The sequence below is a fragment of the Cervus elaphus genome, chromosome 11 (assembly GCF_910594005.1).
Source record: "Cervus elaphus chromosome 11, mCerEla1.1, whole genome shotgun sequence".
NCBI classification, from domain to species: domain Eukaryota; kingdom Metazoa; phylum Chordata; class Mammalia; order Artiodactyla; family Cervidae; genus Cervus; species Cervus elaphus.
This window is the reverse complement of record NC_057825.1, coordinates 91850522-91867397: the sequence shown is the minus strand read 5'-3', so window position 1 is coordinate 91867397 and position 16876 is coordinate 91850522. Positions and strand designations below refer to the sequence as shown.

The following is a 16876-nucleotide window of genomic DNA, read 5'->3' as shown; positions in this document are numbered from 1 at the left end:
CCAAGGGTATACACTTTGCAGATTCTGAAGCATTTAGCAGCAAAGCCTTTCATCCAAAGGGTAATTTGTAAATGAGTGTTGATGAAAAGAATGACAACTCACAATAGCACTGTACTACACTTTCTCACTCTTTTCCAGTTGGTAGGAAATATTATAGGGAGGAAAGGGCAATTGGCTTTTTTTCACCTGTGTGCAAAGCTTAACGAAAGAAGTCCATGAAAAAGGCAGTCACATTGCCAGATGGAATTTGTAGCCGTGTACCTGGATGTGTTTCCTTCTGGTGTGCTCTGAAGTAATTTGGGGATAACCTGTATTCAACGCTTTCTTGTTTTTCTTGCTCCGCTTCTCAAGGTATCTCCTCTGATGGTCGGTGACACTGCTGTACAATTTAATTCGCCTGGGTGACAGACAAACTCTTTCATGGCCAAAAGCATGGATCAGTCGGGCAGTGTCGATGGTGGAGATTGAGCTGCTCCTCTCATGCAAAGTCACTTCCTTATCCGTCTGGGTCAATATATCTGATTCCACAGGGGAAGTGGTGGTAGAAAGGATGTTGGTGGCTGTATCTGTGAGCAGCTCACTATCCTCTGAGTGTCTAGAATCTGAAGAAGTGTTATTTATATAATGAAAACCTGGCTGCTTTCTCAGGATGTATTTATCAAACTTAAACTGTTCAATTTTAATCTGATTGGCCCTCCCAGCTTGATGAGTAGAAAGAATCTTACTTTTTTTAAGATCACCTGTGTGTTTGTGGCATTTCTCCAGGCTTTTATACCGTTTCTTTTTCTGAAGCTTGTTTCTCTGCTGTTGCTGTTTATCACTCCATTCCTTAACATCTTGCTCCCCCCTGCTGTCATCCTGCGTACTTTCTGAGGGCTGGAGAGAATGTGTGATGGGGTGCTGAAGAAGTTTAGCCAAACGATCAAGTCGCTCCACCAAGGAAAGCTCCTTCTTGGCACTGAACTGAGGTTTCTGTTGCTTCTGTCGTTCCTGATATCTGTTCCAGAGCTCATTCAACGTCACAGTGTGCTCGGCCGTTAGCTCTGCGGTGGCCTTAGGATCCTTTTTTACATCATTAATTTGTTTGTCAGATTTTGGAAAATCTCTAGCCTGACTTTTAGTAGCATGCTTCAATTCCTTGTTTTCCAAGTTTACATTGATACTGAGGCTCTCTATTCTGGTATAATCTGTCTTTGTCTTTTCCATATTTTGACAAGGGGAAGGAAGACACGTGTATTCTCTTTGTTTGTCTGGATGATGTTGAAAGAAATCTTTCCAAGAATGCCTCATGAAAACACTTCTTCCTAAGGATTCATGGCAAAAATCTTGATCACTTGATAGGTGCACTGGATGATGAAAATAAAACTTAGCTGATCTGAATACAGAATGGGTAGTATTTTCAAATTCCGAATGACATCTGGATTCTGAAAATGAGGAAAAAAGAAAAAAAGATTTTGAAGTACTTTCAAAATATCTGCATTCCATTTAGAAATAGTATTCACATTTAATTCTTTATATACAAAACAGACTGAAGGAAATAACGGTTTCTATAGGTCAGGGATGCAGTTAGGTAAGAGTGGGCAGTCCCCAACCCTTTCCTGGACTACGAGGCCATCAGCTTGGCCTCCTTTTCTGCAGATGACCAGACTGTATCCATGAAATAAGCTGCCACAATTCTGAGAATTGGCCTCAAAGAAATGGGAACAAACTGGAATTGAAGACTAACTATACTTACAACAGTCAAGATGATGCTGATCAAACCACTGCATGACCAATTTCAAGACGACTGTCAGAGCTGACTGCAGTTTCTGCATGTAGTCCCCTCCTTCCACGTATATACCCTGAAACTTCTCTTTAAAAGCTCTTACCCACTGGTTGTCAGTGGGGCAGTCAGCCTTTGGACATAAGTCTCACCCACCCTCCCCCTGGTCTGCTAGCCTCCAAAAGAAAGCAAACTTTCCCTTCCATAAAAAGAAAAAAGAATGGTTTATATAAAGACTCAGAAAATTCACTGCCTGTACAAAGGATTCATGCTGTGTGCCTCGTGCCCAGACCCGCATGGTAATACTTCAAGAGACTCGGGGTCAAAAGACCCAGGCTCTGGGCTGGATTCTGCCTCAAACTGGCTGTATGACCTTGCGGAGGGCACTCTGGTTACTGGGATTGTAATAGCAGCTGTTATCTATCACTGCCTGCTATGTGTGGAGTATTATAAGATGTGCTCTCCCTCTGTTTTTTTCTCTCTTATAAAACTGATAGAGAGGTATTATTAACCTCATTTTCAGCAAAGAAACCTGAGACTTCATTTTTATCATCAGTAATTAAATGGACAATATTTTCAAAAATGCTAACTTGTTACATGTTTTACAGCCCAGGAAAATTCCTTTTTTGTGAAATATCTTCACCCCTCCCTCCACGCAGATGATACCACTCTAATGGCAGAAAAGTGAAGAACAACTAAAGAGCCTCTTGATGAGGGTGAAAGAGTTGAGTGAAGACACTTGCTCCTTGGAAGAAAAGCTATGACAATCCCAGACAGCATATTAAAACCCAGAGGCATTGCTTTGGCCACAAAGGTCCTTCTAGTCAAAGCTATGGTTTTTCCAATAGTCATGTATGGATGTGGGGCTTCCCTGGTGGTTCAGATTGTAAAGAATCTGTTTGTGATGCAGAGACCCAGGTTCGATCCCAGGAAGATACCCTGGAGAAGGGAATGGCAACCCACTCCCGTAGTCTTGCCTGAGGAATTCTATGGACAGAAGAATCTGGCAGGCAACAGTCCATGGAGTCACAAAGAGTCAGACATGACTGAGCAACTAACATACATGCACGGATGTGAGACCTGGACCATAAAGAAGGCTGAGCACTGAAGAATTGATGCTTTCGAACTGTAATGCTGGAGAACTTGAGAGTCCCTTGAACTGCAAGAAGATCAACCCAGTCAACCCTAAACAAAATCAACCCTGAATATTCACTGAAGCATTGATGTTGAAGCTGAAACTCCAATACTTTGGCCACCTGATATGCAGAGTCAACTCATTGGAAAAGACCCTGATGCTGGGAAATACTGAAAGCAAAAGGAGAAGGGGGCAGCAGAGGGTGTGATGATTAGATAGCATCACCAAATAAATGGACATGATTCAAGCAAACTCCAGGAGATAGTGAAGGACAGGGGTGCCTGGCGTGCTGTGGTCCACAGGGCTGCAAAGTCAGACAAGACTTAGTGACTGAACAACAATGCTCACCAGAATTAAGTGGAAACATGTGGACACTGGTGCTTGGGGGCACACACGCTCTAACGCTCTCTCTTATAGCCCCTATCCCACCACCCAATCCCATTACCTGCAATATCTATCTGTAAGGATTTCTTTTCTTCTGACCAGGCTTCCTTAGGAACCTTCCTCTTACTATGGACCTCCTCTTTCTGTTTAATGGCTTTAGCGTCTTGCAGTTGAGTTGAGTGCTGTGAAGCGGCAGCAGTACTGGAACCTAAGAGAGGAAAAAGAAGACTCTAAGTTGACAAAACTTATTTTAAAATACCTTTCAAGCATCTACCCTGTGTTGGGAAGATCCCCTGGAGAAGGGAAAGGCTACCCACTCCAGTATTCTGGCCTAGAGAATTCCATGGACTCTACAGTCCATGGGGTCACAAAGAGTCGGACACGACTGAGCGACTTTCACTTTTCACTTTCACTAGCGTGAGAAGACAGTTAAGATGGATAAAACACTGAGAGTGAAAGAGAAAGACATCTTGGGGAAAGCTGACTACATGTGAAAAAAATGGAATCAGGAAAGCAACTCAACATCTAAGATACAGAACAATTATACAATTTATTTGATTACAGAATTTGTAAGCACTGAAAAGTTGTTTGGGAGTCAATTTTACTGTTCTAAAAGACTAGTCTAAAGAGGTTTATTTTTAATTTTTAAGGGCAATGAAAACTTTTTGATGTGGAGATTAACATGATCAAAACTTTTTTTGAAGCACTGATTTAGCTACAGCAAAAAAGGGGGTAAATTTTTGAAGTTTTGCCCAGAATACATGTAAGTTCTGAAAAAGAAGCAATACACACAAAAAAAGAGAAGTGGCTAATTATACTCCAAAATATGTTTCAATATTTATAACTGTGGCAGAAACTACCAGCTGTCTTCTGAAATTGATTTTCTTCTGCCTCTAAAATAGAACCTGACTTAGCTGGGCATATGCTTATGAGAATAGAGATTATATTTCCCAGCCTCCCTGGCATCACAGGTTGGTGTGACCATGTGAATAACTCTGGCCAACAGGATGGGAGGGGAATAATACATTTAAATTTTGACAAGTATTTAAAGGAAGAAATATACTTTTTTCTTTTCCTGTTTTCCTTTCTACTGGCTGGAATATGGGTCTGACGGCTGCAGTATGAGAATGGAGGCTAAAACGTTGAAGCAACAGGAGAGAAAGAGCTTTCTACCTGGTAGTCTATCTTGTTTAAGCCAATGTCTTTTTTGTTTTGTTTTGATCTCTGAGAGCTAAAGCTAATCCTAACTTAAACACACTTGAATAGGCATTTTTAATTAGTACAGTCCTACTGAAGTGTTTTAACTGAGTAGGTAGTTAGGAAGTAAACAAGCTAAATTCCTGAAGAACAAAAGCCTGTGTATGACAATGTTATTAAAGAGCTAGCATCTCATGGCACCAAATATTTTTATCAGTAGTGTTTTTAAAAATCCATTATGTGAATTTATGGCAATCAGATTAATTTGTGTACAATATACACAAAATTCTCCAAAAATATCTCAAAGAGCTTTAAAAATGTTAATTTCACCTGCCAGTGCATACCAAAAGTTGCAGCTAATATTCTATTTCAGATATGAACAAGATGGAGGAGGGTTGAAGACAACTGGATAACACTTTTCTATTTATTTATATATTCATTTTAGAAGGCCAGAAGAAAATAAAAGGCAGATAATTCAGTTCCTCTACCTGTGCTATCTTTCTGCAAGGATTCTTTTTCTTCAGAGCCAGCAGTCTTGGTCACTGCCTTTTTAGCGTAGATCTCCTTTTCTTGGTTTTTGTCTGAGAGGTCCTCATCCCCAGTGATGAGAACTTGAACTTGAGCATCTGGAATAATGATGTAATTTGATCCCATGGAGAAGGAAAAGGTATCACCAGAACGTAATACACCATCCTCCCCCCAAAACAAAACCTCTTTATATACTAGAGGAAAAAAGCATCTCACAGGCTCAACCACATAAAAGCTGTGGCAGTTCTGAGGACTTTATAACATATGACAGTTTTGGGGAGTTTGGAAAACTTTCCATATTTTTCTGCGTACAATCATTTTAAATAAAATCTGCTCTTTGCTGATTTGATGCAACAGTAAGAAAAAAAAAGGGGGGTCCAGATCAGGTATCTTTCAAAGTAGAAAAGTAGATCTGAACAACCTTTCAAGTTCTTTGGCCTATTCAAAGTTTTTGTCACTTAGGGGGCAAATTCTGACATTTCATATAATACTAGAAAAAATTTATATCACCTAGATTTTATATACAGTACTCATATAATTTTTAAAAATCTGAAGTTAAATTTGTCTAATACTTTCTATTCCCTTTTTCTTGGTCATATTTGCTAGAGATTTATCTACTTTTAAAGTCAGTTTTTTTGTGTGTATGAGAAAACTCAAGTGCAAAATTATGTTGGTAAATAAATTAAAAATCACCAATACAACAACTAGGATACAGTTACCAAGCAGTTAATAATGGTTATATATATATATTTTTAAACAATGGATTGACAAGAGATTCATTTTCTATCTCTAAGAACAGATATTTTTAAAGAAAGCAACAGAAAGGTAACAGCGCTTACTAAAAATACCATAATGGACACCAATGTGTCTATCATAGAGCTTAAAAAATAAAACATTACAGATAGAGTGATATAGTGATAAAGATACTCTATGTGAAGGCTCAATAATACCATTTTCAGCAGCAACCTTAAGCTCAATTTAGAATCTGCCCATTTCAAGGATGTTTTTGAATTTAATGTATTGGATTGTTTTGCATGTCTTTCTTTAAACTTTATATATAGGGTGTAATACTCTGAATACCTTTAAGTAACTTGTCTTTTACACTCCAAATTATGATTGGAGGATTTACTCATGACTCTAATTAATTCATTCTCAATGGTTACACAGAATTCTAGAATTCTGTTCAATTAGTGTATCAAGTCATCTGTTGATGAACTTTAGGTTATTTCTATTTTTTTAATATTAAAAAGCATTACAATGAACACAGTTGTAAACTTTCTTTAGGCTGCATGAACTGCAAATATCCTCTCAGTCTGTGTCTTGTCTTTGTTTTGATGTCTTTTGGTGTACAAAATTTTTTAATAATATCGTATTTATTTTACTTTCATGGTCTGTGCTTTGCAGGTCTCATTTAATAAACCAGTATTTCATGGTAAAAACACAGTCATCTAAATTCTAAAAGCTTACCGTTTTCCTTTTACATTTAATATCACTTGGACTACGCTTTTGTTTAGTTTGCAGTAGGGCTTCCCTGGTGGCTCAGATGGTAAAGAACCTGCCTGCAATGTGGAGACCTGGGTTTGTTTGACCCCTGGGTTGGGAAGATCCCCTGGAGGAGGGCATGGCAACCCACTCCAGTATTCTTGCCTGGAGAATCCCCATGGATAGAGGAGCCTGGCTGGTTACAGTCCCTAGGGTCGCAGGGTTGGACACCAATGAGTGACTAAGCACACACCATACAGGGATCTATCAGATCTTATTTTTTCTTACACATATAATCAGTGGCCAAAACACTATTGACTAGTTCACCCCCTCTCCAGGATATGTCATCTGTGGCATATAGTAAGTTTCCACATTCATGGGTGTGTTTCTGGTCAACACATTGCTCCACTTTTGTTTATTACTACATATTAGGTCTTAAATATGTCTTATACACACATACACACATATGCACACAGTAAGTCTTCTGATATCTGGTATGGCAAGTTCCCTACCTTATTCTTTAAATATACTTCTTGATTTTGAAAAAAACAACTTGGAATCAGCCTGTCAAGTCCCACGAAAAATTCTACTGGAATTTTGAGTAGTGATGCATTGAATTTACTTAGGGTTCCTTACTGTAATTCAGTGAAGCTTAATCATTTTCTATGTCCTTTGTTAGAGTCACTTCTAAGTACTTATTTTTTGTTGTTTTTAAAAAACGTATCTTAAAAATACCTTCTGTGTTATGTCTCAGAAGACACATACCAAATATTGCACGGAGAATTCAGTGAATTGTTAAAAAAGTGAACATGTACCAGGGTTTTAAAAAAAATCCTGGTTAGAAGTATACATGCTCCCATCATTCTTTCTTCTAATCTCCCCCAGGCTGATAATTAACAGCTCATTTTAAATGCAACTAACTACTTGTATTTCTGAACTTTCTGTAAATAGAAAAAAGAGCACATAGCCTTATGTCTTGTTTTCTTCTCTCATGTTGTATTTGTAAGATCCATTAAGTGTTAAAACATATTTGTCCTTTACTTAGTCTCATTTTCTGGTTAGTATTCAACAATGTTAATACAATTCATCCACACTACTGGAAAAATAATGGGCATTTGGTAATTTCCAGTTTGAAGCTATTATAAGAACTGCTGTAAAGAATATTCACGTGTGTCTCCTGGTGCTCACGTACATCCTCTTCGGTGGAGTATATAATTAGGATCAGAATTGCTCGATTATGCTCTTGTGTAACTTAATAGATAATGGCAAATTGCTTTCCAAGGTCACTCTACCAATTTACATTCTCACCAGTAGTGAATAAATACTGCTTGTTTTATATTCTTACCAGCACAGTACTGACTTTTTCTTTTCAGCCATTCTAATGGGTATGCAGAGAGATCTTACTGTGATCCTAATTTGCAAATCCCTGCTGACAATCAAGTTGAATATTTTTGCATATGTTCACTGGCTATTTGATATTCTCTTTTATAAAGTACCTATTCAAGTACTTTTGTCCTTTTCAAAAATTGAATTGCCTATGTTTTTCACATTGATTTGTATCAGTTCATTTCATATTCTGGATAGAAGTCCTCTGTGAGATACATATTGAAAACATCTTCCCCACTCTGTGGCCTGCCTTTTACTCTCTCATTTGGTGGTTAATTAATAGAATACCTTAATTTCATGTGATATATTTGTCAATATTTTCTTTTGTGGTTACTATTTTTGGGGGCTGGGGATTCGATTTAATAAATCTTTTCCCATTCCAAGATTATGAAGACATACTCCTCTGTATTTTCTTGCAGAAAACTGACCTATTTTGTCTACCTATGCCTTCAATATTTAAATCTATGAAGTATATGGAGTTGATTTTGATGTGTAGTGAAGTGGGGGGGGGGGTCAGTGTTCTTTTTTTTCCTCCCTAATATCCAATTTACCTAACATCATTTTACTAAAAACATCATCTTTTCCCCCACGGTACTACAGTGGTAGCTTTATCATCAATCAGGTGTCTGTATATATGTGAATCTGTTTCTGGAGTATTTTCTACTCCGGTCAGTCTGTTTATCCTTGTGCCAACATCACACTGTCTTGATTACTACAGCTTTGTAATAAGTTTTAATACTTGGCAGTGTAAATTCTCTAGATTTGTTCTTCTATTTCAATTTTTTATTATTTATATTTAAGGGTGTAACTTTACCCTAAGTATCACTTTGGCTATCTTCTATACATTTTGATATCAGTTTTAAATATATTGCAACTTCCAGTATTACTTTAACTCCTGAGTTACTTAGAATTACAGTTTTAAATTTTCAAATACATGGTTATTGTATTAGTATGTGTATATAATATTTATATATTTGTATATTAGTTTCCTAGGGCTGCCACAGTAAATTATTACCAACTGAGTGGCTTAAAACAAATACATTTATTCTCCCACAGATCTGGAGTCAAGTGACAGCAGGAACAGGTCTCTCAAAAGGCTATCTGGGAGGACTCATCCTTGTCTCTTCCAGCTCCTAACGATCCCTAGTGCTCCCTGGCTTAAGGCAGCACAACTCCAATCTTTGCTTTTGTCTTCACATGGCCTCATCTCCTATTCACTAAGTACACGAATCACTGGATTTAAGGTTCACTCTAAATCCAGGATGATTTAACCTAAAGATCTTTAACTAATGCCATCTGCAAGTAACATTACATACTGAAGTTCTCAGTGAACATGAATTTTGGGGGAATACTATTCAACCCATAACACACAGATTTTTGTTTTGTTATTACAAGTTTTTATTGTTGATTTCTAATTTGGCTATAGTACAGTCAAAGAAGCTGTTCTGTTTGAACATCAATTCTTTAAAAGCAACAACTTCATCAATTTTCTTAAGTGTTTCACCTGTTCTTTAAAAAAAATGCAAAGTTCTCGATAAATCAAATTTTAAAATTCCATTGTCTAAATCTTCTCTAACTTTAATTTTTCTGTTTTTATTTTTTTCCCTTTTTATTATTAAAACCCTTGTGTGGAGGGCTGACATTAAATAGAACTCAAGAAGGGAGCTTCTCTGCTTCTTAGGAAACCCCCACCCAGAAGCAGGTTATCTATGAATGGTTTAGTACCTGACTGGTGAGGGGGTGGCTGCCTTTCTGGCTGTACTGCGCTGTCCAAAACCAAGCTAGGCATGCCACACCACACCCCCGGGGATGTGGGCAGCCGTCTGCCAGAGGGGGACCAGCTGTCTGAACCCACCAAGGCTTCCATGGTGCTGCCTCATGGTTCTACCTCAGTGGGATTCTAGAGGTGTACAGTCTTAAATCTCACAGATGGTAGCTTTGTCCAACTGGCTTCTCAACCAAGCACATACACTTTAATCCTCTTTTCTGCATCTCTCAGTTTCTGACGGATATGAACCTAGATTCATATATAGGTAAACCTAGGGTTTACCTATATCTTCCTGTCATTTTTCCTGCATACAAGTTTGAATACATGAAAATAAGTTCAAATTTTACCTTGCTGGTTGGTATATTTGAGCCTTTTTTTATTGCAAGGGAAACTCGTGTGTGCAGGCGTGTGTGCACGCTCAGTCACCCAGTCATGTCTGACTCTTTGTGACCCCATGGACGGTAGCCTGCCAGGTTCCTCTGTCAATGGGATTCTCCAGGCAAGAATACTAGAGTTGCCATTTCCTACTCCTATATATAGATAATAGGCGTGTGTGTATATATATATATATAATTCATAATTATATATATAAATTATATAGTTTCATAATTATAATTATATATTATATAATATATAAAATATAATTATATATTACATCTTATAATTAATATATATTATTATTAGGAGTATTCCTATTCCTATATATACATATAGGAGTACATATATATTATATATATATATATAATTTTTTGGCCTAGAATTTTATTTTGTCAATATTAGCACTGCTCACTACATTTTCTTTGGTTAGTATTTGCCAAATACATCTTTTTCCATCTATTTTATGTTTTGGGAGGTAACACAAAATAAACGGTAATCTAATAAAAATATCAAATGGTTTTGAAAGTCAAATAGTTTCATTAAGCTTATAACAGAAATCAACAGTTTTCAAATACCACCAATTCATTTAGTCATTTCTTCCAGTATCACTAGCTTTGTTTCCAAATAACATGTTTCATATTGTTGTCTCCTTTTTAGTTCCAGAAAATTTTTTATATTCTTCTATGATCAATAGGGAATTACCTTTTAGAAAACTTTCCTGTCACACCCATATTCCCTCATTCTATCTTTTTAAGTTTTAACCCTATACTAATGTTCAGTGTTTATATATTATGTAAATAAGAGTCATGATTTAATCAATATTCAGTTTATATGTGATTGTGTTATGTTTTTATTATTTACATTTAAACCAACTAGAATACTGTAATCATATTTATTTTCTTTTACAATGTTCTGCTTTTCCTGAGTTAACAATTGCCTGTTTTTACATTTGCTAAGTTTCTCTATACCATTCCCTTCATCACCCTTATAAATGGAAACAGAACAGAAAATCTCTTCCAAATACAGTCACCTATATAAGGTAGTCTATCAACTGGACTTTTTTCTTACAGTCCTCTATCTGAACTTGTTCTAGATCTTCTGTACCACTGGCTGCAATGGCAATTCCTTTCCCCACTCTCCTATGTTGACCTCATTTTCTTCATTCTATGTTTTCCTTTAAAAAAATTAAATCTTTAATTTTAATGAAATAATTTTCCCTCAGAATTTCAAGGCATTATTCCTTTAGTTTCTAGTCCCATATATTACTTTTCTTTTTTCAACTGGAGTATAGTCAGTTTACAGTGTTGTTTTAAGTTTCTACTATACAGCAAAATGAATAAGCTAAAAGTATACATATATCCCCTATTTGGGGATTTCTTTCTCATTTAGGTCACCACAGACCACTGGAGAGAGTTCCCTGTGCTATACAGTAGGTTCTCATTACTTACCTATTTTATAGATAGTATCAATAGTGCATGTATTATTTTTTAAATGTTTAACGTCAGTCTAATATCCATTTTTTTACATGGTACTTGTTTTCTTTTTGGAAGCTTTTAGAATCTCCTCTTGCCAATGTATCAAAATTTCAAACAGTCATGTGCCTTGACGTGGATTTTTATGTACATAATAGTTCCTATTAATATGAAAATTCATATCCTTCATTTTTGGGATCTATTCCTATACTAGTCCTTTGATTCCTTCTTTTTTACCTTCTCTATCTTCTGTATAGAACACCTGTTTTTTGATGATGACCCTTTGGAGTCAATCTTGAATTGTCTTTTCATATTTTTTTTTCTTTTCCCTTCTTTTTATGTTCTATTTCCTATCAGATTCTCTTACTTTTATATTCCAATCCTTCTGAGATTTTTATTTCTGATACATTTAATGGGTTCACTTAGCTGGTATACAAAAGTAACTATTCAGTTTTCCCCAGCAGGTATCTTCTCCCTATCCTTCTTAATCCTTTAAAGTGAGAGGTTTTAAGGCTGGGCTTCTCCCATGGTTAATCAGGAGGGCTTTTCCTTAGGATGTAAAGTCTGAAGTAGACCAACAATAATAGCAACAGTAGATCCCTACAGAAAGTGGAAGTTACAGGGGTCCCTCAGGTAACAAAGCCCAACCTTATTTCAAACACAACATCCTTACCAAATGCAACCTCGAGGTAAGTTATAGTTAGTAAATTCATTGTGGAGACTTCTAATGGAGTTCCCTTAGTCTATCACTTTTTGCTTCCTGTCAATTTTTGCATATCCACCTTCTTCACAAGTGTCTAACAGTGGGATCACAGGGTTACCTATATGAACCAAATTGCCACTAGTATATAGCTAGCATATGAGATTTTCATTTATGAACTACATTTTGAAAAAATATTTGCCTTTTTATTTACTTGGCAGCCTCAGTGCTACTGGCAGATGAGCTTATCTCATTTCAAAAGACCAAAAGCATTTCAAAATGCTTTTGAGTGCAACGAAAAGTTATCTGGAAGAATGTCTGCACTTTAGCAAGCAGCCTTTCATTTGGTTTCCTCATAAAAGCACTAACACCATCACATGAAGTCATTAACACTATGCCAAAACTAGAACATAGAGCCAGCAGCCCTTGTTTGAATATTGCCCCAGGATTAGTACCTCCTATCCAGCTAATACCTATGAACATGAATAAAAAACTGTAAATGTAACAAAGTAACATATATAAGTATACATGTAGAGTTTTTGGTGGCTCCTGGAATTTTCATTTAATAAATACTATTGTGTATCAATTAAAGAAGCACAATATCAGTGATGCAGAAGGGAAAAAAATCAAGGAGATTCCTAAAGTTTGATTTTATAATATATTCATTGCTCCATTGACTGTGAACCACTCATATGTTCACCCGATCAGAAATTTCTAGTTGGCTGATGTGAAATCTATTAACCTTTGCAATTTATTAAATAAAAAATTTAATCACACACACAAAAAAGCTTTTATAAAACATTGGGGCCTTTATCTGGGAATAATAATGAAGACCCAAGATCGATGAATGAAGCAGACTGAGTCTGAGACTCATGCGGACTGACGCAAACAGAAGAATGTATATCCTTTCTGCAGAGGACAGTCATGCTTCAGGGTTCACTGATAATTGCCAAGAAGGAACACAAGCTGAGTGCAACCAGATAGTCTGACTTTTCAAAGGAAGCCCAAAATCTTATTTTTAAATGCTGGCAGCAAAATTTAAAAAGAATTCAAAACAACATGTAAGCCACAGATTTTCCTGCAGAATCCAATTGATATGATATTTATACCATCTGACAGATAAATTCATGAAGCATTTTAATCAAGACTTTCTATGGATTTTAGTCTTTAAAACATTTAATTGGATATAATTTCATTTCAAAAGCTGCAATATTGTTTCCATAGTGAAACTAAAGTTTATTGTTTTCAAAAACTTGAAGCATTTAAAAAGATTTTATATTTTTCTTCTTGTACATACCCAATAAAACACCTAGGAGAAAAGTTCACATTAATGAAGTAGAAAAAAAAGAAAGGATAATACTCCCACTTAGGATGAATATGGGAAAAAAAAAAAAAGGGCCACAAAATACACAAAGCCACTCCAGTCACCTGCATTATCTTTCTGAAAGGGTTTTTTCCCCATTGACAAGGATGCCTTAGTTACCGCCCTCTTACTGTAGATGCCCTCTTTATGTTTAATGTTAACAGTGTCTGCCAGGTCATCATCCCTTGTGCCTAGCACCTGAGCCGGGAAATCTGGAGCAATGGCATCATTGGATCCTACAGAAAAATGGGAAAGTAGTACAGTTAACATAAGTACAGATATGAATTTAAAGAAAAACAAAAAAATTACCTCTTAAACCACTTCCATAAAAAAGGCACTACCAAGGGAGTGTTATAGGGTAATTAGAAGGAGACGTCAGTCAGACTGAAGCTGTCAGAAATGTACAATATTGCAACACTATAGTGGAGAAGCAAATTACATAAGAGGAGACATATAAAGCAGAATATCAGTTCAGAAGGGAGATCAAATTCTAGCTCAGGAATGTTTTCAGACGAGGAGAAACAGATTGCAAGTAGGGACTTTTTGAAATACGAACAGGAAGGAAGACAGAAAAGCACTTTAGGTAGAGGTTATGGCATTAGCAAAGACAAGGAAAACTGTAAATAAGAAAATCAGATACTTCTGTGGTCACACATTAAAGAGAGTGGTGGGAGATATTAAAAAGTAATTGGGACAAATTCAGCGGGGCATAGAGTCCCAACTAAAGGGGGTAATAATAAAGGGAAATACAATCAGTCACATTTTAGGAAGGTTAATCTGATAATAATACAAAATATTATAAGGAAAATTTTATGTGATAAATGTAAGATGTGAATGTAAGATTTTTTTTTCTTTTAAAATACATTTCAGATTCATGTCAATGTATGGCAAAAACCACTACGATATTGTAAAGTAATTAGCCTCCAACTAATAAAAATGAAAAAAAAAAAAAGACTAAAAAAAAAATTTCAGTATTAAGTCCACTAATATAGGAACTGATAAGAAGTTTACCCATGTCACAAAGAAGAGGCAAAAGAACAACTCTGGATATGTAAGAGTTTGCAGTAACTATAGAATTATCTTCTACAAAAATGTTTTTTTCCTTCTTATCTGATACTCCATATCTCATGCACTTTGTAAGCACTGAAAAGGTATATGGCCAAAAAAGCTGAGTAACTATCAGTTCAGGTGGTTCAGTGGTAAAGAATCTGCCTGACAAGCAGGAGATGCGGGTTCAATCCCTGGGTGGGACAATTCCCTGGAGAAGGAAATGGCAACCCACTAGAATTCTTGCCTGGAAGAGCCTCATGGGCTACAGTCCCTGGGGACACAAAAGAGTCAGACATGACTTAGGGATTAAATCACCACCACCACAAGTATCAGTCCATTAGTATAGTATAAATATGTCATGAGGAATATTTCAGGACAGACTGCAAGAATCCTATGAAGCCCTCTGGGTCATATGTCCATTGAGCTTTTCTTTGCTTCTGTGGCATCACTTTCTTTTATTTGCTTCCTATCCTTCAGGTAAATCCTCATTGTTCTTTCTTCAACTAAAACTCTCAATGCTGGAGTTCCTGAAGGGGTCAGAACTGGGTTCTCTTCTCTTCCTGGATGAACTCACCAATCACCAATGTATAGAACTGTATGTTGACCAACAAATATATATCTCTAGCTGGAACCTTTCTTCTGAGCTTCAGATTCTAGTACTTAGGACACAACTAGCCTCTACAGCATTTGGGGGAGAAACTGTTGTAGCAAAAATAGAAATGACACTTTTCTCAAATAAAAATGAGAGTTTTCTGATAAACAAGGAAAATAAAGAAAGAGTAAACAGGCTGGGGAAACAACATAAACAGGCCCGAAAGAGTTAAGCAATCTTGGTTTACTCTTTATTCTTTACTTTTACTTTTTACTTACTCTTTACTTACTTTTACTCTTACTCTTTACTCTTTACTTACTGTTACTACTAACAAGTGTAGCTAGACTTGTCCTTCACAAAGCCAAACAAAGCTAATTACTCTTTGACTCCATATGAATTACTCTGCACCTGGCATTCTTCTCCCCCTACACTCTCTCAGTAGCATTCTGTATTCCAAAAAGAAGGTTAGGATCAATAACTTGAGGGAGAGGCAGGCCCAGGTGCTGAGCTGCCTGATGCCAGCTGTGGCCCTTTTTGAAATTTTGCAAAGGAAAAAAAAAATGCAAGGGACATCCCTAGTGGTCCAGTGGTTAAGAAGTCACCTTCCAATGCAGGTGATGTGGTCCAGAAACTAAGATCCCACATGAAAGTGAAAGTGTAAGTCACTCAGTCAAGTCTGACCCTATGACCCCACTGACTTCAGCCCACCAAGCTCCTCTGTTCATGAAATTCCCTAGGCACAAATACTGAAGTGTGTGGCCATTCCCTTCTCCAGGGAATCTTTCCCACCCGAGGACCAAACTCAGGTCTCCGCACTGCAGGCAGATTCTTTACTGTCGGAGCCACGGGGAAGTGGTGTACCTTGAGGCAACTGGTCCCTTGGGCCGCAAACCACTGAGCCCACACACTGCAACTAGAGAGAAGCCCACACAGTGCATCTAAGATGCAGCCAAAAGCAAACAGATAAGTTTTTTTAAAATGCAAGACCTTCATTGTGATTCTCTCCCTATTACCCAAAGAAAAGGGGCATAGTTCTTGAGACACTAGCCTGCTGTATTTTCCCCTTTGCCAGACAATGAAAGAATAAGGCCATCTCTCTCCTCCTCCAAAACTGTCTCTGTATTTCTGTTGGGCATCAATGCACAGAAAGCCAAGAATTTGGCAACAAAATTAGAAAAAGACTTCCTTTCCTCATTAAAAAAAAAATTGTTTTTATATATTATGGAACAACACAAACAACTGTACATGAGGTTTTTTCACCACTTCCCTTTATTCTCCAAGAAAGGTGATTATGTCAGGTTCAGAGGTGGGGAAGAATAAAGTTCCTGAGAGCAGTAGGTATATATAAAAAAGAATCAACCTCATTGGAGCCAAGAGGCAGTTGAAAGAGAATGCAGCCATACAATATATATATGCCACTGAGTGTATGCATACTTTTTTTCCTACATCTGTGTTCAGCTGTAAAATGTATCAAAATAAGTACAGATTAATGTTTGGGACAGGAAGAAAGTCCAGAACTCTAACAGGAGATTTGGAATATTTACACCCACCTGGATATTTTCATAAAAAACAGCATATGTTTATGATGTGCCATATTCTACGTAGTGCACTTGTATACAAACACATCTGTAAACAACTCTGTCTAAACTCAACTGCAGATTTAACATCTCCACATGGAT

At 36.8% G+C, this 16876-nt stretch overlaps 1 protein-coding gene across 9 annotated transcripts in view; it reads right to left on the bottom strand.

Moving 5' to 3' along the window:
- The window catches only part of ALMS1 (ALMS1 centrosome and basal body associated protein), a 208613-nt gene that overhangs the window by 39062 nt on the left and 152675 nt on the right, over positions 1–16876 (bottom strand). For 8 of the 9 annotated variants that reach the window (XR_006343632.1, XM_043918385.1, XM_043918386.1 and 5 more), the window contains 4 exons: positions 13621–13791; positions 4967–5104; positions 3343–3489; positions 262–1424 (listed from right to left, as the gene is read on the bottom strand). Coding sequence is in view for 8 of the 9 variants with exons in the window: in XM_043918385.1 (XP_043774320.1) it covers positions 262–1424; positions 3343–3489; positions 4967–5104; positions 13621–13791 (1619 nt within the window). In the remaining variant the exon portion in view is untranslated. The remainder of the gene's footprint in view (positions 1–261; positions 1425–3342; positions 3490–4966; positions 5105–13620; positions 13792–16876) is intronic. The other variant, XM_043918384.1, reaches the window with a different exon arrangement.